This window comes from Moschus berezovskii, chromosome 3 (genome assembly GCF_049115385.1).
Source record: "Moschus berezovskii isolate FMDL1 chromosome 3, NW_MosBer_1.0, whole genome shotgun sequence".
Taxonomy (NCBI): Eukaryota; Metazoa; Chordata; class Mammalia; order Artiodactyla; family Moschidae; genus Moschus; species Moschus berezovskii.
In genome coordinates, this window is record NC_142462.1 from 102,974,261 (window position 1) to 102,996,700 (window position 22,440).

At 47.5% G+C, this 22,440-nt stretch overlaps 1 protein-coding gene across 2 annotated transcripts; it reads left to right on the top strand.

The window, feature by feature from the left end:
* Positions 1-12: 12 nt before the first annotated feature.
* On the top strand, positions 13-22,130 carry TSPAN33 (tetraspanin 33). 2 transcript variants are annotated; one of them, XM_088832524.1, is made up of 10 exons: positions 13-374; positions 15,883-15,940; positions 16,612-16,739; positions 17,066-17,140; positions 18,586-18,681; positions 19,667-19,700; positions 19,898-20,013; positions 20,203-20,331; positions 20,736-20,897; positions 21,097-22,130. In XM_088832524.1, the coding sequence occupies exons 1-10, from the start codon at positions 273-275 to the stop codon at positions 21,196-21,198; spliced, it is 1,002 nt and encodes a 333-aa protein (XP_088688650.1). In that variant the 5' UTR covers positions 13-272; the 3' UTR covers positions 21,199-22,130. The 2 variants fall into 2 exon arrangements, with proteins under 2 accessions (XP_088688650.1, XP_055276249.1); XM_055420274.2 differs by lacking the exons at positions 19,667-19,700; positions 19,898-20,013.
* The last annotated feature ends 310 nt before the right edge of the window (positions 22,131-22,440 follow it).

Genomic DNA, 22,440 nt, shown 5'->3' on the forward strand with positions numbered 1-22,440 from the left:
CGGCGGGCCAGGCTGGTCCTCCGGCCTCAGCGGAGTCTCAGCCGCTCACGCTGCCAGCGGCAGCTCCCGCGACTCTCGGCGGCTCCAGTGGCGGCGCCGTTCCCGTGCCCGCGCTTCTCCCGGACGCACGGCGCGGGCACCTCCCGCCGCGGCGCAGTTCCCCCGCCGCTTAGGCTCCGGCGGTGGTGCAGCTCATGACTCCCGGCGCGGAGCGCGCAGGTGGGCCGGCCGCCTTAGGGAGATAGGCCCCCGGGGGCAGCGGCGGCTGGACCATGGCCCGGAGACCCGGGGCGCCGGCCGCCTATGGGGAGGACTTCTCCTTCGTCAGCCCGCTGGTGAAATACCTGCTCTTCTTCTTCAACATGCTCTTCTGGGTGAGTCTTGGGGGTTATAGGGGCACCTGGGCTGCAGGGCACTCCCTGGAGGGTTGAATGGGCTACCAGCGCTGAGGAGGGGTCGTTCCGGGATGCCCTGTTCAGGGCGAACGTAGTGAGCGACACTGTCTAGTTTTCTGGGAAAATCGCACTTTGGGGTAATTTATCCTAGGTAGGGACACCCCAGTGGCGCCTTGACTGCAGAGGGTGTTGGGGTGGAGGGAATGCAAGGGATTCGGTAAAGCTTTATGGGTATTCTCTCGGCTTCGGATGAGGGTCTGTGTCAGGCCAAAAAGGTGGGTTTGAGCGGGAGGAGCGGGTTTTCCTGTTGGCCCAAGCAGACCCTTAATACATTGACGATTGGGGGATTTTTCAGGCCTGGGGGCTGGGAGGCCCTGCTGGCAGAGAAAAAAAGAGGAAGTGGGGAACCCAGACCTTTCCTCTCCCTTCCCTCAGAGAGAATGGGTTCAGGGGCTTTCATCTCTTCCTTTTGCAGGCCTCTACCGCCCTCCCTCCTCCTCTCCCTCCAAAGGCTGAGAAAGGACAGGAATGGCCTCCAGGTGTGGATGTTTTTCCCAGAACTCTCCCGAACTTTGCCCACCTTTCTCAGGACCAGGCTCCATCCCCTGGAGTTTGATATTATTTCGCTTCTTTAAATAGACCCCATGTTGGATGCGGGGGAGTCCAAGGGTCCTTTCAGAATCTTCTGATTGGAGCTGAAAAAGTACAAAATGTCGGACTGGAGCTGCCTCGATTCCCACCCCCAATCTGCCTTCAGTTGTTGACTTGAGTAACCTGGGCAATATGTTCACCTCTGTGGGCCTCAGTCTCCTCCTCCATAAGAATCAAACCCAGCATGATCAAGGATGCTGGAAATTCTCTGCTGAAGCTGAGAATGCAGCTGGGCCAGATCATGAAATGCTAGCTCAATCCTGTTTCATGTCTCGAGAGTCCCTGAGCCTCTCTGGGTTTGAGAACATAGGGAGATCCATCCTCCCTTCCATATTCCCCAGTTTCTTTCCCAGAACCAACGACACCAGAGCTGCTGCTGCTCTAGGAGTCCATTACACTTGCCCACCTCTGCTTAAGACCTAAAGTTCAGACTTGCAGGAGGGAGGAGTCTACGTTTCCTAGGAGAAGGAGCAGACTAGGCAGCTAAGCCAGTTGCTGGAAAGGTTTCACGGGGGCCATGGTGTGAACAGACACAAAGTACATAAGTGCCAGCCTGTTGGGAAAAATGAGAGAAATCCCAGAGGGTGGTGATGACAGCTCACTCTCAGCCATTGTACTGGGAAAAATGAAGTTTGAACTCCTAACAAATTCTCAGTTTGGCAACTGGAAAAAAAAAAACTAGAAGACATCTTGTCTAGAACTCTGCATTTTATATATAAGAAAGCCAAACCATAGAGATGTTCTTTTATCCTATGTCCAAAAGGGGGTTAGTGGGCTTGACCTGGTGATTTCTCTACTGAACCACAGGGGAAGTCCTTGGGTGCTGCTGTCACTGGGGTGTTAGCAGTATTAGTAGTTAACTAGCCAATGCCAGTTTCAGCTGCTGGCCAGGGAAGAAAATCTCACCACCACTCTGTCAGGCTGGGGGAATGTCCTAAGGGGAAGCCCCACAGCTAAAAAGGGCAAATTCCCGAAAACCCTCTTAAATGCCCACTGAGTGTGCCAGGCCAATGACATGCCATCTTTAGAGCCAGCACTAGCATCCCAGGGACCTCAGGTCCTTGTTCTAACTTCCTCTGTCAATCATGACTTTGCGTGCAACTCCGTTGAAGCCTTTGGCACTTCACCCTTATCTGTGCACCCTAGCAACAACAGCTGGGTGCATCTGTTACACTTGCCTTCACGGTCATTTTCCTGGACTTCCCCCACTCTACTCCTTTTACCAGATAAGTGACTTTGGGAGGTCACAGCAAGGGAGAGAGTTTGGCTCCATAGACCCGTTTTTTTTTTGGTTCCAATGCTTCATTCAAGGTCAGAGGACCTGGCTAACCAAACTGGCACCATCCCAAATTAGAGAAGCACCCCTTCTTGGCCCTATTTGAGACTCATAAAAAGTCAGAGGCACTAGAAATAGCACACCGAAGGACAAGAGGCCCACTTTCTTTCTGGCACCAACTTACTGTGTGACCCCAAGCCAATATATGTGTGTCTCTGTCCTTAAGCTTTCTCCTCTAAAGGAGAACTTTTTTTCTGCCTCTGTGAATGACTTAAAGAGGAATGTGTCACTCTGGGGACTGTTTTCTTTCTTCAAGACCTGGGGCTAGCTCTAAGAATGCATCTTTCTTGTGTCCTGGGACCCTTGAGACATTGACTTTCCCAGGGGACAGTATTTTTTTGGCGTTCCTGAGTGCCACTTCTCCCCCAGGTCTGGACTCATGGAGTTACTCCCACTTATGGTCAGCTGGAGATGACGAGCTATTTCCCCAGATCAGGGGTCATTTTTCTTCCCATCCCCCTTTAGGGACTGATTATGGTGATTTCTTTTTTTAGGTTTCTCCACCATCCTAATCAAATTCCCCATTCCTACTCAAGAGGCACCCATGGTTGGCATTGTCAGCCAACTCCTTTTCCAGGCAGAGTGCATGTTCTGGCCAGGCGCTGCGGAGGTGTGGTGGCTGGTGTTTGCATCTGTGCCTGGGTCACATTGGGAAGGCATCATCTGGGCTCATCTGCAGTGGTGATAGTGGTGATCATGGTGGCAGTGGTTTCCGTGCTACTTATCTAGGAGCCCTGACCCTTGGGGCATTTGGAGTCTAACTCAGAAAGCTCCTGGCTCCTATGGGACCAGGACCTATTCCTTCTGTTCCTACTTCAAATCTCAATTCCTCTTTTGCCTAGGAGTTCTGGTTTTCTTCCCAGAATTGTGCAGCTGGGTTACTGATTGTTAGGATTCCACGGCTTGGAGAATTGCCCCAGGATCACAGAAGTTATAGTTTAGTCTTTCAGTTAAGAAGTAGCTAACTTTCCTTACCTCCTTGTATGAGACAGCTCTGTGCAGAGGGAATGAAGGCTTTTCTAGTGGCTCAGCTGGTAAAGAATCCGCCTGTGGTGCAGGAGACTGCTTGCAATATAGGAGACCCGAGTTTGATCCCTGGGTCAGGAAGATCCCCTGGAGAAGGAAATGGCAACCCACTCCAGTATTCTTGCCTGGAGAATCACATGGATAGAGGAGCCTGGTGGGCTACAGTCGATAGGGTCACAAAGAGTTGGACATGACTGAACATAGCCTTCTGTCTGTCTGTGCAGAGAGAAGACAGTGGGCTGATACACTACACTTTGTCAGCTTGGGCATACGTTGGCAGGAGCATTTTCAGTGCTGCCCACAGTAGCCATCTCCCTCCTTGCTGATCCTTTTCCCACCAGGGCAGCAGTTGGCGTGACTTTTGAGTCACGCAAAGCCTAGAAGCTCAGCTCTCCTGCCCTGTGTCTCAGCTGAGCCTTCCTTAGTGGCGATACCTCAGGACTCCCCCTGGCACCTTGTGCATGTTTTGATCGTCAGATTTTTTTTTTTAAACCTGTGCCACAATTATGTGCTTCTTTATGTCTCCCCCTCTAGGCTCCTGAGGGTAGAGACTGCCTTATTTACTTCTGGATTATCAGTGCCCAACTGTGTGTGGCAGAGAGTGGGTACTTGTTGAATGTTTATTGAGTGGTGAACGAGGGATCAGAGCCTACGGGGTGGAATCAGAATGCCCTTCCTCCCTCTCTTATGGACACTAGTCTGTCAGGATGCAGCACAATCTTAAGCCCTCAAGCATTCTTAATTCTTAATTGGGGTTGCATCCTGGGTTCTCTTCTGCAGTGGGCCTGGCACCCTTCCCTCAAGCCAGGTCAGAAAAAATGGCAGCCACGCCCTCCATCATCTCCCTGAGGGCCATGCCTGATTACTGCCCACAGCACACATGGACCCATCCAGGCCTTCCCTGGGCTGATCCAGTGTTCTGATGAGGTATCTCCTTCAATAAATTCACTTTCCCGCCTACTTCCACTGTATAGGAATCCCCAGGGGATTCAGAATGCCCCCAAACCACCTTCAGCACTATCTGTTGTAGTCTGGCTCAGAAGCCACAAGGAAATGATCAGGCATTGAGCCTGGCAAAAGCCCCTCCTGAGTGCCCGGGTCCCTTCCTGCCCACCCCACCACCAGCACCATGCAGGCGTGGGCACACAAACACACACACACACAACTACCTAAACATGTTAGGAGACAGAGCCCATTTCCTCCCCCATTTTTTCCCTGCTTTCCCTGTAGACTAGGCAGGCTGCAATAAACGAATTATCACATTATTTTTTATAAAACAACAGCACCACAACCATGAATGAAGACAGAACCACACTCTTTGTTGTCAGGTCACACACATGCCTTCTTAACTCCCTAAATAGCTCTGTTTGCCTTGTACCAAGTAGAAAATCATAGACTTCAAGCAGCCTTTAAAAAGGATAAAAGAGAAGCATCTCTTAGAGTTGCGATAGCAAGCTATGTGTCAGGCTGTGAATCTGAGTGTTTATACCACTATGAGCCTTTGTGAACTTCCCTTCCTCATTTATAACCTTGGAGAACCAAAACCAGCCATGGCCTAAAAGGAGCTAAAGGGTTGGCCCAGACATTGGAGAGGAAGGAGCTCTGTGGACTCCACTCCAGCTGAGGAAAGAGCCCTAGGGACTCCACTCCAGCTGGACAGTTCCATCCTATCCAGCGGGAGAGAGCCAACAGTCAGTCCCACATGGAGAGTTGCCACCTTAGAAATCCCAGAACAGTGGTGCCAGGATGGCTGCTGAAGGACTGGTGTGTGCAGATCCCAGGGAGTGAGAGAAGGGGCCCTGCTTTAGGGCCGCAGGCTATGATTTTTTTTACTTATATCCAGAAATAAGGACAGAAAAGACTGAGAAGTGGACGGTGCAGACCCCTCCCTCCCAACATCCTCCTGGCAGCGGGTGGAGGGAACAGTGGTTTGAGCCCCATGCAGGGAATCACTGTACTCCCAGCTGTCTCCCACTGCCACCATCAAGAAAAGAGGGGGAAAGATTCATTCCAAAGAAAAGGTGAAACAGATCCACCCAGTTCATGCAGACTAGGCTTTTTATTTTTAAAATTTTTTTCAAGATTTTATGTAGACCATTTCTTACTAATAAAAGCTTTACTGAATTTGTTACATTATGATTTCTGTTTTATGTTTTGGTTTTTTGGCCATGAGACATGTGGGATCTTAGCTCCCCAACCAGGGATTGAACCCATGCCCCTTGCATTGGAAGGCAAAGTCTTAACCACTGGAGCACCAGGGAAGCCCCTAGATTGGACTTTAGAATGTGGAAGGTAGACAGCACAGGCTTCCTCTTGGGGGCTGGTGGGCCCTAGTGGTGATGCCCCATTGACCCCTTTCAGGCGCGGCTCCTGGGACTTCCCTCTGGTCCTACAGGGCCCTCCTGATGCTATTTTACTTCCCTGGCCTGAGCCCCGCCGTTCGGAGATTACCAGCTGCTCACCCAAGACAACTGCAGGCAGCTCCTTCCCACCTCACACGAGGCCCTGAAGTGAACGCACACGCCCTGGAGCTGCTGTGAGGCAGAGCAGGAGGCAGCCATGTGACTGAGGTCATGAGGCTCTGGAGCCATATGGACATACCTTTCCAGTCCCACTTTAGCCACTCACTAACTGAGTGAATTCTCCCATCAGTTCTATAAAGTGGAGATCCTACCACCCTCTTGGGCTTGTGGTCATAGTGTGTATACAGTGGTTAGTCCAGTGCCTGGCCCTTTAGCCCTCAAAAAAAGGTAGCTGTTACCATTGTTGTTAGAATTGACTCGTCAAGGTCACCTGTTGGGGAGGGACTTGGAGAGCTAGGATGAGTGCTCCTCCTGACAAGTGACAGGGGTGTGGGGACTCAGTCTAGGTCAGGGCTAACCTTGAACCTGACTTCCTTCAGCCTCAAATGCCCCTGCTCACATTCCTGCTGTTAGCCAGAAGGTGATGATGATTAATGGTGTCGTTAGATTATATAGTTTACAGAGATGTTTCCTATATATCATAGGAAAAGAGATTCCACTGTTGTCCGAGGACCTTCCCCAGGTCCACTTCTCAGAGCTTTTCACATTGCATTGGTTTTAATCCAATGGAAATAGACTCAAGAGCTAATCTGCCTGTAATTATGGACATTAGAGCCAGTAGATCTCTTGTCCAGGACCTTACCTGGGGGCCCTTCCTACTTGGTGCTGATGGCTGTGAATTAGTGTGCCAGGGGCTGGAATAAGTGTTTTCCTCACAAACATCAGTTCTTGACTGTCTTTTCCTGATTTACAGGGGGAAAAAAAGGTCAAATAGTGGAGTGACTTTTCTCTGTTTTCTGTTATCTCCCATCTTCTCTCCAAGACCACAGCTGCTTATCTGCCGTCAAGGGCACAGGGAAGAGGACACGTTAGCAGCAAGCCTTCTGGAAAACTAGGAAACTGTTTAGAGTATTGCCATACTATTTTATGAGATGCTGAGACATGTGGTTAACAATCAAATCATCTGTTAGTAAAATTGTTCATTATTTCTAGGATAGAAATTAGTATGTCATGTTTCCTCTCGTGACACACTGAGAAGCACACATTATCTGTGTTAATACGCCTGTCAAAAATACATCATCTGGATCAGATTGGGAAGAAACAATCCAACATCCAAACCAAGGGACGTTAAGCTAGACCACTGGCCTGGACTTCCCAAAAAAAAAGTCAGTATCAAAAGGAAAAAAGTCAGAACATGTATTGGCAATGATGTGGAGAAACTGGAATCCCGTACATTGCTGGTGGGAATGTGAAATGGTGCAGCTGCTGTGGAAAAACTTGGTAGCACCTCAAAAAATTAAACATAGAATTACCCTGCTGCTGCTGCTAAGTCGCATCAGTCGTGTCCAACTCTGTGTGACCCCAGAGACAGCAGCCCACCAGGCTCCCCCATCCCTGGGATTCTCCAGGCAAGAACACTGGAGTGGGTTGGACCTGGCAATTCCACTCCAGGGTGTATACCCAAGAGAACAGCAAACAGGAGGTACTCAAACAAAAATTTGTACGTGGATATTCATGGCAACACTATTCACAGTAGCCAAAAGGTGGAAACAACCCACATGTCCATCAGCAGATGAACGGAAAAACCAATTGGGTTCTATCCTTACAGTGGGATAGGCCTTAAAAGGTAATGAAGTCCTGATACATGCTACAACACTGATGAACCTTGGAAACATTAGAAGATTGACACCAAGAGCCACATATTATATGATTCCATTTATAGAAAATGTGCAGAATAGGCAAAACCATAGAGGCAGCAGATCTGTGGTTGCCAAGGGTTGGAGGAGTGGAGGGAGTGGGGAGTGACCATTTAATGGGTACAGGAGTTGTACTTGGGGTGGAGAAACTGTCCTGGAGCCTGATAATGGTGGTGGTTGCCCAGCAATATGAATGTACTTATGGCCACTGAACTGCACCCTTGAAAATGGTCAATTTTGTGGTATATGTACTTTACCACAATTTTTTAAAAGTCAGTGTTTTGAGAAACCAAATACAAAGAAAAGAAAAAAAGCTGTGAAACTGTTCCAAGCTAAAGGAGACTTGATGCATGGATCACTAAATACATGATCATTGACTGGAAGCTGAATCAGGCAAAAAGGGGGGGAAAGCAGTTAATAAAGGACATTATTGGGATAATTGGGCAAAGTTAAATATGAATATAAATTAGATAGCAGTTCAGTTCAGTCGCTGAGTCGTGTCTGACTCTCCGCGACCCCATGAATCACAGCATGCCAGGCCTCCCTGTCAATCACCAACTCCCGGAGTTCACTCAAACTCATGTCCACAGAGTCGGTGATGCCATCCAGCCATCTCATTCTCTGTCGTCCCCTTCTCCTCCCGCCCCCAACCTTTCCCAGCATCAGAGTTTTTTCCAGTGAGTCAACTCGTCGCATGAGGTGGCCAAAGTATTGCAGTTTCAGCTTCAGCATCAGTCCTTCCAATGAACACCCAGGATTGATCTCCTTTAGAATGGACTGGTTGGATCTCTTTGCAGTACAAAGGACTCTCAAGAGTCTTCTCCAACACTGTGGAGAAGCATCAATTCTTCGGCGATCAGCTTTCTTCACAGTCCAACTCTCACATCCGTACATGACCACGGGAAAAACCATAGCCTTGACTAGACGGACCTTTGTTGGCAAAGTAATGTCTCTGCTTTTTAATATACTATCAAGGTTGGTCATAACTTTCCTTCCAAGGAGTAAGCATCTTTTAATTTCATGGCTGCAATCAGCATCCGCAGTGATTTTGGAGCCCCAAAAAATAAAGTCTGACACTGTTTCCACTGTTTTTCCATCTATTTCCCATGAAGTGATGGGACCAGATGCCATGATCTTTGTTTTCTGAATGTTGAGCTTCAAGCCAACCTTTTCACTCTCTTCTTTCACTTTCATCAAGAGGCTTTTGAGTTCCTCTTCACTTTCTGCCATAAGGGTAGTGTCATCTGCATATCTGAGGTTATTGATATTTCTCCCAGCAATCTTGATTCCAGCTTGTGCTTCTTCCAGCCCAGCGTTCCTCATGATGTACTCTGCATATAAGTTAAATAAGCAAGGTGACAATATACAGCCTTGATAGCAGTAGTTCCATATTAAAGCTTCAAAAAGAATTGAATATGTCAAGATTGCATATGGTATACCAAGAGAGCACTGTAGCTTCTCAGTGTCCTGTCACCTGAACATTTTTAAGTTCTACTGCCATTTTTTGGTATAAGGAGAAAACACCCTGATTAAAGGTTGTAAAACTGTAGGCAAGTGAATCCCAGTTTAGGAAAATATGATATTACAAAGTGTGGATTTACACGACTAACAAATTGAGGGTGACTTTTTAAAAAATATATTTTATTTTTTAGAACTGTTAGTTTTACAGGAACTTTGAAAAGATGGTACAGAGAGTTCCCATATAGCCCACATCCAGTGTCTCTTGTTTATTAACATCTTACATGAGTATGATGCTGCTTCCCAGGTGGCACAGTGGGAAAGAATCTGCCTGCCAACACAGGAGACTCAAGAGACACAGGTTCGATCCCTGGGTCAGGAAGATCTCCTGGAGTAGGAAATGACAACCCATTCCAGTGTTCTTGCCTAGAAAATTCCATGGACAGAGGAATTTTCAGCTACAGTCCATGGGGTTGGTCGCAGAGTCAGACACAACTGAGCACGCACAGGAAAAATCTGGAATGAACTTTTCAGCCAACCCGAAACATTTATTACATTAAGTTCCATGCTTTATTCAGCTTCCCTTAGTTTTTACTTAATGCCCTTTTTGTGTTCTAGGATACCATCCAGGATACCAAATTTCATTTAGTTGTCATGTCTCCTTAGGTTTTTGTTGGCTGTGGCAGTGTCTCAGAATTTCCTTGTTTTTGAAGCCTTTGACAGTTTGGAGGAGTACTGATCATCTTGTCCCTCTACTGAACTTGCCTGATGTTTTCTTATAATTATACTGGGGTTATGGGTTTGGGGAAGGAAGACCAGAAGGGAAGTGCCATTTCACATAATCTCATTTATCAGTGACCTGTGCTGATGTTGACCTTGAGCACCTGGCTGAGGGAGTCAGGCTTCTCCACTGTAAAGTTAGTCTTTTCCCCACCCTTTTCCAGTCTGTTCTCCTTGGAAAGAAGTTACTGTGTGCAGTCCACACCTGGAAGTGGGGAATTGTGTTCCACCTCCCTGACACTGCAGTGATAGTCGCTCAGTCATATCCAACTCTGTGTGACCCCATGGTCTGTAGCCCACCAGGCTCCTCTGTCCATGGGATTTCCCAGGCAAGGAAACTGGAGTGGGTTGCCATGACCTTCTCCAGATGCTGCAGTACCTCCAAAAAATATTTGGAATTCTGTGTGAGAGATTTGTCTTTTTTCTCCCATTTATTAAGTCATTTATATCAGTATGGACTTACAGATACTTATTTTATATTTGGGGTAACAATTCCATACTCTTATTTTGATATCTCTTTGGCACAGCCACACCAATAGGTTTGTTTTTTTGTTTTTTTTTTGAGCGTTTCCTTACCTTCTGGCAACACAAGATGCTCCCCACTTATCTATTTCCTGCCCCAGTCCTAAGATCAGTCATTTCTCCAAGGAGCCCAGCGGATGGCTATTTTCATTATAAGGTGATTACTCACCTTACATAAGGATAAACGTACTGGTGCGGGCAAATTATTTTATATAATTTGATGGACAACTCTTCAGGAACATGCCTTTGGCTGGACTCAGCTATTTTAAAAACTGTGTCTAGCGTTTGAAAGTTTCCAGTGAGGCTTCATTCTAGCCAGAATATGAAAAGCTATTCTAGGAAGAGAAGTGTCTTTATCTCCATTCTCATCATGAAAGGAGGTCACTGGTGATATTGTGGGATGTCACAAGGATTCTGTAGCAAAGACTGACACGGTATAGACGGCATCCAACTGAGATGGGAAATGAGGTTTAGTCCAGGTGTTGCCACTGCAGCCATGTGTGCTTGGTCAAATATCACTTCGCTCTTTTGGCCTCATCTATTAAAAAAAAAAGTGAGTGACCGGGCTCATTCCTAAGTTTCTTTTTTTTTTTCTTTTTTATTGGAGGCTAATTATTTTACAATATTATATTGGTTGGTTTTGCCATACATTGACATGAATCCGCCCCGGGTGTACATAAGTTCCCCTTCCTGAACCCCCCTCCCACCTCCCTCCTCCCCTTATCCTCCCTCTGGGTCATCCCCGTGCACCAGCCCCGAGCATCCTGTATCATGCGTTGAACCTGGACTGGTGATTTGTTTCACATACGATAATATACATGTTTCAGTGCCATTCTCCCAAATCATCCCACTCTCACCCTCTCCCACAGAGTCCCAAAGACTGTTCTATACACCTGTGTCTCTTTTGCTGTCTCGTATACAGGGTTATCATTGCCATCTTTCTAAATTCCATATATATGCGTTAGTATACTGTATTGGTGTTTTTCTTTCTGGCTTACTTCACTCTGTATAATAGGCTCCAGTTTCATCCACCTCATTAGAACTGATTCAAATGCATTCTTTTTAATGGCTGAGTAACAAGTGGTGCTGGGAAAACTGGTCAGCCACTTGTAAAAGAATGAAACTAGAACACTTCCTAACACCATACACAAAAATAAACTCAAAATGGATTAAAGATCTAAATGTAAGACCAGAAACTATAAAACTCCTAGAGGAGAAGAACATAGGCAAAACACTCTCCGACATAAATCACAGCAGGATCCTCCATGACCCACCTCCCAGAATATTGGAAATAAAAGCAAAAATAAACAAATGGGACCTAATTAAAATTAAAAGCTTCTGCACAGCAAAGGAAACTATAAGCAGGGTGAAAAGACAGCCTTCAGAATGGGAGAAAATAATAGCAAATGAAACAATTGACAAAGAATTAATCTCCAAAATATACAAGCAACTCCTTCAGCTCAATTCCAGAAAAATAAACGACCCAGTCAAAAAATGGGCCAAAGAACTAAACAGACATTTCTCCAAAGAAGACATACATATGGCTAACAAACACATGAAAAAATGCTCAACATCCCTCATAATCAGAGAAATGCAAATCAAAACCACAATGAGATACCATTTCACACCAGTCAGAATGGCTGCTATCCAAAAGTCTACATGCAATAAATGCTGGAGAGGGTGTGGAGAGAAGGGAACCCTCTTACACTGTTGGTGGGAATGCAAACTAGTACAGCCACTATGGAGAACAGTGTGGAGATTCCTTAAAAAACTGGAAATAGAACTGCCATATGATCCAGCAATCGCACTCCTGGGCATATACACCGAGAAAACCAGAATTGAAAGAGACACATGTACTCCAATGTTCATTGCAGCACTGTTTATAATAGCCAGGACATGGAAGCAACCTAGATGTCCATCTGCAGACGAATGGATAAGAAAGCTTTGGTACATTCCTAAGTTTCTATTCAGCTCTCAAATGCTAAGCTAATAACAGCAGTACTCACTTTGGAATGGCAGCAGCTCTGAGGAATTCGGGGTGGGAGATGAGGTCAGGAACAGAAGTGTGAAAGAGCAAGCTGTGACTCCAGGATAAAGAGGTAGATCAATGACAGAAATGCAGAATTCCAGAGGTAGCAAGCTTCCAAGTAACCTGGATCATTAATGATATTAAATATTCATGATCATATTAATGTCTTAACTTTCTTTTTCACATAACCAGCACCTGCTGCTCTAGATCCCTGGCCGAGTGTGCTTGAGGCTGGTGGTTCTCAAACTTGGCTGCATGTTGGTATCACTTGGAATGCATTCAGGAACACTGTGACCTAGGTTCCAGTGCCAGAGATTCTGACATTCTTGGTTTGGGGTGTAGCCTAGGCATCAGGAATTTTGAAGTTCTCCATGCCCGCCCCCATTCTAATGGCAGCCAACATCAAAAAGCACTGCCTTAGGCTACAGACGCTCTTGCCCGCTCCCACATAACAGATATGTCTCCTTAAGGGCAGGGACCACATCTTGTTCATCTTTGCAGTCCTCAGAGTGTCCCCTACATAACAGCTGATGAATTGGATTTGGAGAGTGTATTTGTTTCCTATTACTGCTGTTAACAAATTGCCACAAACTGAATGGTTTAATATAACACAAATTAGTTTTCTTATAGTTCTGGAGGTCAGAAGTCCAAAACAGGTCTCATTGAGCCGAAATCAAGATGTCAGCAGGCATGATTTCCTCTGGAGGCTTTAAGGAAGAATCTAGTTCCTTGCCTTCTCCAGCTTTTAGAGGCTGTTCACGGTCCTTGGCTTACGGCACACGCTTCAGCCCCTGCTTCCATTCTCATACACTCTCCTCCTCTACTCTGACCTTCCTGCCTCCTTCTTATAAGGTCCCTTGTGATTATATTGGGCCAACTGGGATAATCTCCCATTGTAAGGTCCTTAAGTGAATCACATTTGCACAGCCCCGCCAGCCACGTAAGGTAACCTTTTCATGGGTTCTGGGAATTAAGACAGGACATCTCTGGGGGGGACACTGTTCTACCTACCGCAGATAGAGACAGAACAGCTGCTATAATTACAAGCCCACCCATGGAATGAAGTTACCCTGGGACACATGGCATCTCTTTACTTTCCCTTTCTTGTTTTAGCTGTGTGGGGATTTAATCAGAGACCATCTCTGTGAAACGTTATACACCCCAGTGAAAATTTAACATGTGAAAAAACAGCGAGGAGCCTGTTCAAATAAAGAGCAGATACATATTTTTAAATGACTCAGTAAAGAGATGTTCAGAACCAGAATTGGCTGTGGTGAGTTTTAAAGGGCAGACAGAGATGCCTGATCGCTCTGGCAAAGGGCTTGTGTCTCTGGGCCGGTGGGATGACTGGGATCTCTGTTGTGGGATTTCCTCACCTCCCATCCACTACCCCTTGCTCCCTGAGCCTGGCTGTGCTGTGGGACAAGAAGCCAACTGGCACCTCCAGCTCCTCCCACAGCTCTCTGCAAGCAGCTCCCTCGCTCCTGGACACAGAGTGTGAGGGCCAGCACATAACGCTTGGGGCCCCGAGGCAGATGTCAAACGACTGGGGACCAAGGAGAAGGGTCCTAAAAGACATGGTCTTAGACAAGGTTTTCCCATTTCCTGCTGAATGCACCAGCGGGTAGAGTTCGCCAAAGAAAATACCTCTTTCCCGAGGGACTAGTCTGACTTGCTGACCTGCTGCTGCTAAGTCACTTCAGTCGTGTCCGACTCTGTGTGACCCCACAGACGGAAGCCCACCAGGCTCCCCCGTCCCTGGGATTCTCCAGGCAAGAACACCGGAGTGGGCTCTTGACCTACTATAGGGGCTCAATTCCCTTCTCCCACCAAAGCCCCAAGATGTTTCTTCCCAGCTGGTCTCTGTCTTGCAGGACAGCAGAGTCCAGCCAGCCCTGTCCTTCCCCACTGAACTGGTCAAGTTCCTGCTGAGAACTCCTTCCAGCCAGAGCGTGGCCCCAGCTATTGCCATGGTGACAGCCAGCTGCTGCTTAGCACCAGCCTGGGAACTGGGCACAAAGGAAGGGTGCGCACACTAGGTCACCCTGCACTCCTGGAGGCCTGCGGCCAGGGCACAGAGAAGGCCTCTTTAGGGAGCCCTGGTGGTCTTTGATGGGTTTGTTTTCTCAGAGAAGCCAGGAAGTTTGAAAGGTCTAAACTTCTCTGTTTCTGCACCCTGGAATCAGACTTTATAAAGTTTCCTTTGTAAGGTAGTTCTGCTATTTTACACCAACGCATTCATGTGTAAGCATTCTTTCATTCTGGTTTGCACTTTCATGCTTACATTTGATACCACATTGACCTCCAAGAGGGTTAGAGACCTGGGAGCATCTACTCAGGCCTGCTTCAGCTTGAAGACCTTCCCTTTTAAGTAGCTGGATTCAAATTCAGAACTTCACAGTTTCTATGTGACCCTGAGCAAGTTAACCATTAGTAATGATTTGTTTAGTCGCTAAGTGTCTGCCTCTTTTGTGACCCCATGGACTGCAGCCCACCAGGCTCCTCTGTCCATGGAATTTCCTAGGCAAGAATACTGGAGTGGGTTGCCATTTCCTTCTCCAGGGGATCTTCCCAGCACAAGGATCAAACCCTCACATCTCCTGCTTGGCAGGCAGATTCTTTACCACTGAGCCACCTGGGAAGCCCCAGTTAGTAATGATAGATAATATTTATTACTAGGCATTTTGTTAAATGCTTTCCATGCATTCTTTTATTTCATCTTCACAGTAATCTTATAGTTGTTTTAAATTCCCATCTTCAGGGACTTCCCTGATGGCCCAGTGGTTAAGAATCCACCTGCCAATGCAGGGGACATGGGTTTGATCCCTGGTCCAGGAGGATTCCACATACTTCAGGGCAACTAAGCCTACGTGCCACAAATACTTAGCCCTCACTCTTGAGCCTGAGAGCCGCAACTACTGAGCCTGTGTGCCTAGAGCCTGTGCTGTGCAACAGAAAAGCCACAGCAGTGAGAAGCCCACGCACCAAAATGAAGAGTAGCCTCTGCTCGCTGCAACTAGAGAAAAGCCCGCACAGCAGCAAAGACCCAACACAGCCAAAAAGAACGACAACAAAAAACAAGTAAATCCCCAGATACAGAAACCGAAGTTCAGAGAGTTGTCCAGCATGGGCTCAGATTCACCTCACTCTGAAGCCCATGTTCCTAACTGCTGTTCTGTATTAACCTTGCATTGCCTTAACTTCCTCATCTGTAAGATGGGGAGAATAACTGCCTCACCAGATAACTGTGTTGTGACAATTAAATGTGATCATCCTGATACAGGCTTTTCATGGAGGTAACACCCTGCTGGATTCTATCAACAGTTATCACTGGGGAGGAAAAAGATGCTCATTTCTGGTCCAGGAAGAGTCGTCATCCTCCTCCTCTCCTCCAAGATTACTCATGGCTCTCAGGGCTCCCCGGTTTCCGAAACCTCAAAGTGTGGCTCCTTCCCTGTCTCCACAGGTGATTTCCATGGTGATGGTGGCTGTGGGCGTCTATGCTCGGCTGATGAAGCACGCAGGTGAGCTACGGTTCCTGTCCATCTCCCCATAACTCTTGCCTGCCCCTTTCTCCTCTGCCTCTTTCAGCCCTGGCCCTTCAGCCCTCCTCCCCACAGAAGCTATGGAGCTATAGGGGGCAGCCACCCTCTAGCCACATCCTGGCGGCTTACTCTGCCTGGCCACCCAAGCCAGTTCTCCTGGATTTTCCTGAGCTCCTGCGAATCATCTTAGATCTGCCTGCATTTTAGGCTTAGGGCGTATCTAGGGAAGAAGGTAGGCTTCTGGGTGTAAAGACTAACCAGAGGCTTCCGCCCTCCCTTCACTCTGTTCTGGAGAAACTCAACCTCCATTCCTATGCCTCTACACGAAGTCGCCAGGAAACAGAATCTGCAAAAGCCAGCAAGCCTAATGCCATTCTAATTCTTTTCTGGAGCGAAAGTGGTTCCTTCTCTCTCAAGCCTGGGAATAAAGGCTCTTACTTTGTTAGTTCCTCAAATTAAAGGCCACAGACCGTTCTGGGCCCTTGGTGTTCTCCCCGTGGGAGGGCAGTACTGCTCCCTGTAACCTTTACCTAGCCACACTGGAGAGTCCCCCACCAGGGAAGGAGGACAGTTCTGGGGGTGCCCCACTCCACCCCTGGTACCTGGCTCAGTGGGCACCAGCTCAGACTGAGAGACAGCCCCTCCCCCAGAGGCGGCGCTGGCCTGCCTGGCTGTGGACCCGGCCATCCTGCTGATCGTGGTGGGCATCCTCATGTTCCTGCTCACCTTCTGCGGCTGCATCGGATCTCTCCGTGAGAACATCTGCCTCCTGCAGACGGTGAGTGGTCAGGGGCAACTCCCTGGGAAGGCCTGGGCCCCTCCTCCCTGCGCTTCTCCTTTTCCTGAAACCTTTCAGTTTCTTTTGTCCCTTGCTGCCCCCAAGGTCTGTGCTGTCCACTCCTCCCTATAGAGCTCAGCCCAGGTAACCCAGCAAGGGCTACCACCCCCAGGACAGCATCCCAGAGGCAGCTGCCTTTATTGTGTGTGTGTTGGGGGGTGTCTGGGAGAAGTGGCCTGTGGCCCCCCCATCCTCCCTGTGGCCCTGGGAAGCTCCTGCCCAGCGCGGTGACAGACTGTCTCCTCTTCCCTCCTGCTCCCCCACAGTTCTCCCTGTGTCTCACCATCGTGTTCCTGCTACAGCTGGCAGCTGGGGTCCTGGGCTTCGTCTTCTCAGACAAGGTAACTCTGGGAGTCATAGGGCCTATTCAGATGTGAGCCAGAGGGAGGAAGGGACGGTTCCTGCCTGTGCTCAGCCTGACTAATTAACCACAGTGGTCCTTCCCCTGAGGAGCATTAGCCTTTGAAAGATTGTCCTTAGGGATGAATGAATGACCTTTAAAGTCGCCATATTTAAAGAGGATTTCAAGATTGTAAGGTGTTTTCCTCTGACAGTCTGAGAGGCCAACAGGGAAATAAAATAAATTCTATGAACCCAAAGTTAAAATAGTCTGCAAACTTTAATGGCAAATGATTGAGTAAAATTCAGTTATCAAGTGGGTCACAGACAACATGAAGAGTCTTTTATTTCTTTTAAAAATTATTTATCGGGATAAACAGAAGTAAGAAAAGGGGGAAGTAAACAAGACTTTGAACAGCTCTCACCATATCTGGAAGTGGTCTGCCATTCAGCGGCAGCCCTTTTCATTATAAACCAGAATTTCTTTCCAAAAGGGCAGATGATTGCCAGGGGCAGAGTACAGGACTATGGATAAGAAATTTTGAGACAAGTAATGAAACAGGAAGGAAGAGAGCATGCTTAAACTATGAAACTGAGAGCCACTGAGTCAATTCAGAGTGTCCTAGTCCTTCTGACTTAGTAAAATCCTAAAAATGATACAGAGAAAAGATCTGTACTCAAAAACGTTGGAGAAGACTTTTGAGGGTCCCTTGGACTGCAAGGAGATCCAACCAGTCCATCCTAAAAGAGATCAGTCCTGGGTGTTCATTGGAAGGACTGATGTTGAAGCTGAAACTCCAATACTTTGGCCAGCTGATGTGAAGAGCTGACTCATTTGAAAAGACCCTGATGCTGGGAAAGATTGAGGGCAGGAGGAGAAGGGGACGACAAAGGATAACATGGTTGGATGGCATCACCGACTTAATCGACATGAATTTGGGTAAACTCCGGGAGTTGGTGATGGACAGGGAGGCCTGGCGTGCTGTAGTCCATGAGGTCACAAAGAGTCAGACAGGACTGAGCGACTGAACTGAACTGAAAGAGATGCAATTCTCTTATGTCCACTAGAGGTCAGTGTCTTAGCTCAGTAAGTCCTTTTCTACTAAAAAACAATCTACCCCCTCAACACACACACAAACTAGTTTCACTGCTTTACATCAGTCAAGTATTTTGTGTAATAGTACTCGGAAAGAGATAAGTATTGACTTATCTTGAAATGCGGCTCTGAGACGTGGCAACAGCAGATCAGCATTTTTCTTGCCCACAGGTACCAGGGAGCCCAGGGATGAATGGACTTTGGAACTGGCCCTCATCCCTGCTAGGTCTTGGTTCTGACTTCAGGGTTGACTTAAATAAACAAAGATGAGCACCGTCTATTGCTGTTTTTGCAGGGGAGCAGGTTAGGGGCTAGTCCTTTGTTCTGATTCCCTCCTCATGTTTCTGGCAGGTGCGGGGCAAAGTGAGTGAGATTATCAATAATGCCATCGTGCACTATCGAGATGACTTGGACCTTCAGAACCTCATAGATTTTGGCCAGAAGGAGGTACGGGCTGAGGAGGGGGGTGGTCACCTAGTGGTCTGGGAAGCTATGGGTAAAAGTCAGTGCTATCCCAAGAGACAACTCACCCTCAAGGTCTGTGGGCTTTTTCATTACCTGGTAGGTAATGGATTCTGGGCAAGGGTTTGGCAAAAAAGCCACACATAGCTTTAAAAGTATTTTTACAGGCACAGAACAGTATATGTAGTAATCTACCAATTGTGTAAAAGAGGAAAGAATATGTATTCATATTTACAAAAGGAATACGGAAGGATATGAAAGAAACCATTATAAGTGGTTACTCATGGTGGGGAACTGGCAGATTTTTTTAATATCACCAATTAGAAAGTTCGATTTTTTAAACTGTGGTAAAATATACATAATATCAAATTTACCATTTTAAGTGTACAGATCTGTAGCACTAAGTACATTCACACTGTTTTATGGCCATCATCACTATCCATCTCCAAAACTTTCTTCCCAAACTGAAACTTCATACCCATTAAAAACTAACTCTCCACTTCCCCACGCCTCCTAAAAACCACCATTCTATTCTCTGTCTCTCTGAAATTCTGTCTCAATGAATACTGTGTTTGTCCTTTTGTGACTGGCTTGTTTCACTTAGCATGTCTTCAGCATTCATCTATGTTGTGGGTTGTGCCAAAATTTCCTTCCTTTATAAGGCTGAATAATATTCTATCATACGTATATATCACACTTTGTTAATCCATTTGTCTTTTGGTGCACACTTTGGGTCACTTCTGTATTTTGGCTCTTGTGAATAATGCTGCTGTGAGTCAGAAGTTATATTTGAAACAAAAGTGCTTTTGAGACCAGTGCTGAGTTCCCCTTTACTTTGTGTAACACCCTTAACTTGGATCCTGTTTGCTTTCATGGTGTAATTATGGGCCCACAACATTGAAGAGTCCACTCCTGTGCTTTCTCTACATTAAGACAAATGTTTGTAGCACTGATCCTTTAATTATTTCAGCCAGTATTTTGGAAACATATCCTTTTGCCAGGCTGCATGCTTCCTTGGTGACTCAGTAGTAAGAATCCGCCTGCCAATGCAGAATACATGGGTTCGATCCCTGGGTCGAGAAGATCCCCTGAAGAAGGAAATGGCGACCCACTGTAGTATTCTTGCCTGGAAAAATCCCATGGATGGAGGAGCCTGGCGGGCTACAGTCCATGGGGTCACAAGTAGTCAGACATGACTTAGCAACTAAACAACAAATGCTATGCAAGAGTGCAAAACCAGAAACTGCCCTCAAGGAGCTAATAGTTGAGTGTGTAAAACAAAATATATATACAAGAAGTTATAACAAAACATATAAAGTAATAGAAATTAAGAAGAAATAATTTCTTCAGGTGAAGGTCACTGAGAAGCTTGAGCTCAAAGTTTCAAGGCTGTGTTTAAACACAACTTGAACTTGCCATAGACTTCTGGTTGCTTTGAGAGTTCTCTGTGTTACCTCAGTGTAAGGGGTGGGTGATTTTTAACCCCTGTGATGGGCTCTGTTGCAGTTCAGCTGCTGTGGAGGGATTTCCTACAAGGACTGGTCCCTGAACATGTACTTCAACTGTTCAGAAGACAACCCCAGCCGTGAACGCTGTTCTGTGCCTTACTCCTGTTGCTTGCCTACCCCCAACCAGGTGAGCACACCTCCCGCCTCATTTCCTCCCACAGTGATCTGAGTTACTCTCTGATTAGGGCAGCTGCCATCGGGAATCTCGGGAATCTCCATCCCCTAGCTCAGCCAGTCAGTTCTGCAGAACAGTGGTCAGATGTTTTTCTTCAATCTGATGGCTCTGTCAGTCTTTCACTTCTATAGCCTGCTTTGTCGCCCAGAAGACCCAGGTCTCTAAAGCAAGAAGAACTGGACTCAGACCTCCAGAGGAAGGGAAATCTGCATTTAGCAACTTCCAACCTAGCATCCTTCACATATATTCTGTAACAATTTAGGAGTTTAGGAAGGGTGGGAGGCCCATCAGCTAGGGCCCCAAAGAAAAAGTTTTAGGAATGGGAGTCCCACTTGGCTTTTGAACTCTCTCCCCAGGCAGTGATCAACACCATGTGTGGCCAAGGTATGCAGGCCCTTGACTACCTGGAAGCTAGTAAAGTCATCTACACCAACGGCTGTATTGACAGATTGGTCAACTGGATACATAGCAACCTCTTCGTACTGGGTGGTGTGGCACTGGGCCTGGCCATCCCCCAGGTAACTTACCCTGTAAAACTGCAGTCCCACAATTCTGTAAAGACTCCTTTAGTTTGGGGGAGGGCCCCTGGGACTCAGCTAGGGTGTCAGGCACTAACACTGCTGAAGGGCAGGTGCCGACTGCACTGGGAAGATTGAGTCAGAGAAAACAAGGCCATCACGCATGGCTGAGGCCTCAGCTCCTTCTTACCTTTTCCAGCTGGTGGGAATCCTGCTGTCCATGATCCTTGTGAATCAGATCAAAGATCAGATCAAACTGCAGCTCTACAATCAGCAGCACCGGGCAGACCCATGGTACTGAAGATCCATCCTGCACCTCCTCCATAGGGCAGCAGGCGAGCCTCATCAACCGACAGCAGTGGTTACAGCTGCCGGCACCCAGTGGAGATTGGATTCCAGCCCTGCAAGCCACAGCCCCAGTGGGAGGAAGCAAACTCCAGGCAGCAGAAGGCAGGGTGCACAGGTGGCTCTAGTCTGAGAAGGATGTGCCTCCTGTCCTCATCCCAGCTCTCAGCATTGTTATTTTGTATTCTCTCTAATCTCAATCATTTGGGTTTATGTTTCTGTTTTGTCTGAGACAGATGCTTGAGCAACAGAAGTTGCACAGAGTTGTGGGGGCATTGGGCTTTTCACCAAGCCATGACAACTGACGGCCTTACTAGGGCTGCTTACTGAGCTTGACCAACATACTCAGATTCTTGTTGTTGCCAGCGAGCCCTGCCTGGAGTCCAGTTGGCAAGATACCAGCTCCAGAAGGGACTGGGGTGGAGCAGGCAATGAGCCTGGGGGTCGACTGGGGACAGCAGTCTGTATTGGATAGGAGTGGAAGGCGATGTGTTTACTAACTGCCTGTCCTGCCACCCTCCCAGGTAGTCAGAGTGAGCTACATCCTGCCCCTCCCTCATTTCCATGGAAACGTGGCGGCAAGGGCAAGGGGTACAACAGCAAGCAAATTCGTCTCTTCTCCTTTCCCTTAAAAAATGTTTGGAACCATAGTCTATATTCTGCAGCCAGCAGAGGCGGTACTGAGCCATAGGCGCCCTTGAATCCCACCCTGTATTGCCCTCCCTGCCCAGTAAGTGGATTTTCTTTTTAAACATTGGCAGTGTGCAGAGAAAGAGAAGTTAACACCCGCCCACCACCGCCATTCCTCTGCAGCAGAGCTCAGTGTAAGCAGGGATCTTGCTGGGGCTGGGGGAGCCAGAAATGGCAATAAAAGTTTGTTGACCTGGACTAGGCTGGACTCTGAATTTTCCATTCTGGCAACTAGAAGTTGGGGGGGGTGTGGCGGGAAAAGTGCCCAGCCGTAGCGGGGTGGGGTGCGGGGGGAAAAGAGGGAGGCCTCCCTCCAGGAGGGGACTCGACAGTCTCCTAAACGCTACTGTACTTCGGCCGCCCCATCACCGACCCCGCCTCCCTCCAGCAGATGCTTTACTCCCCTCCCACAACTTCGTCCTCTGGTTTAAATTAGATGGAGAGATTCCCAATTCGGATCTGGGAACAGCGTAATTTTATCCCCAAACGCGACGTTAATTTTTTTTTT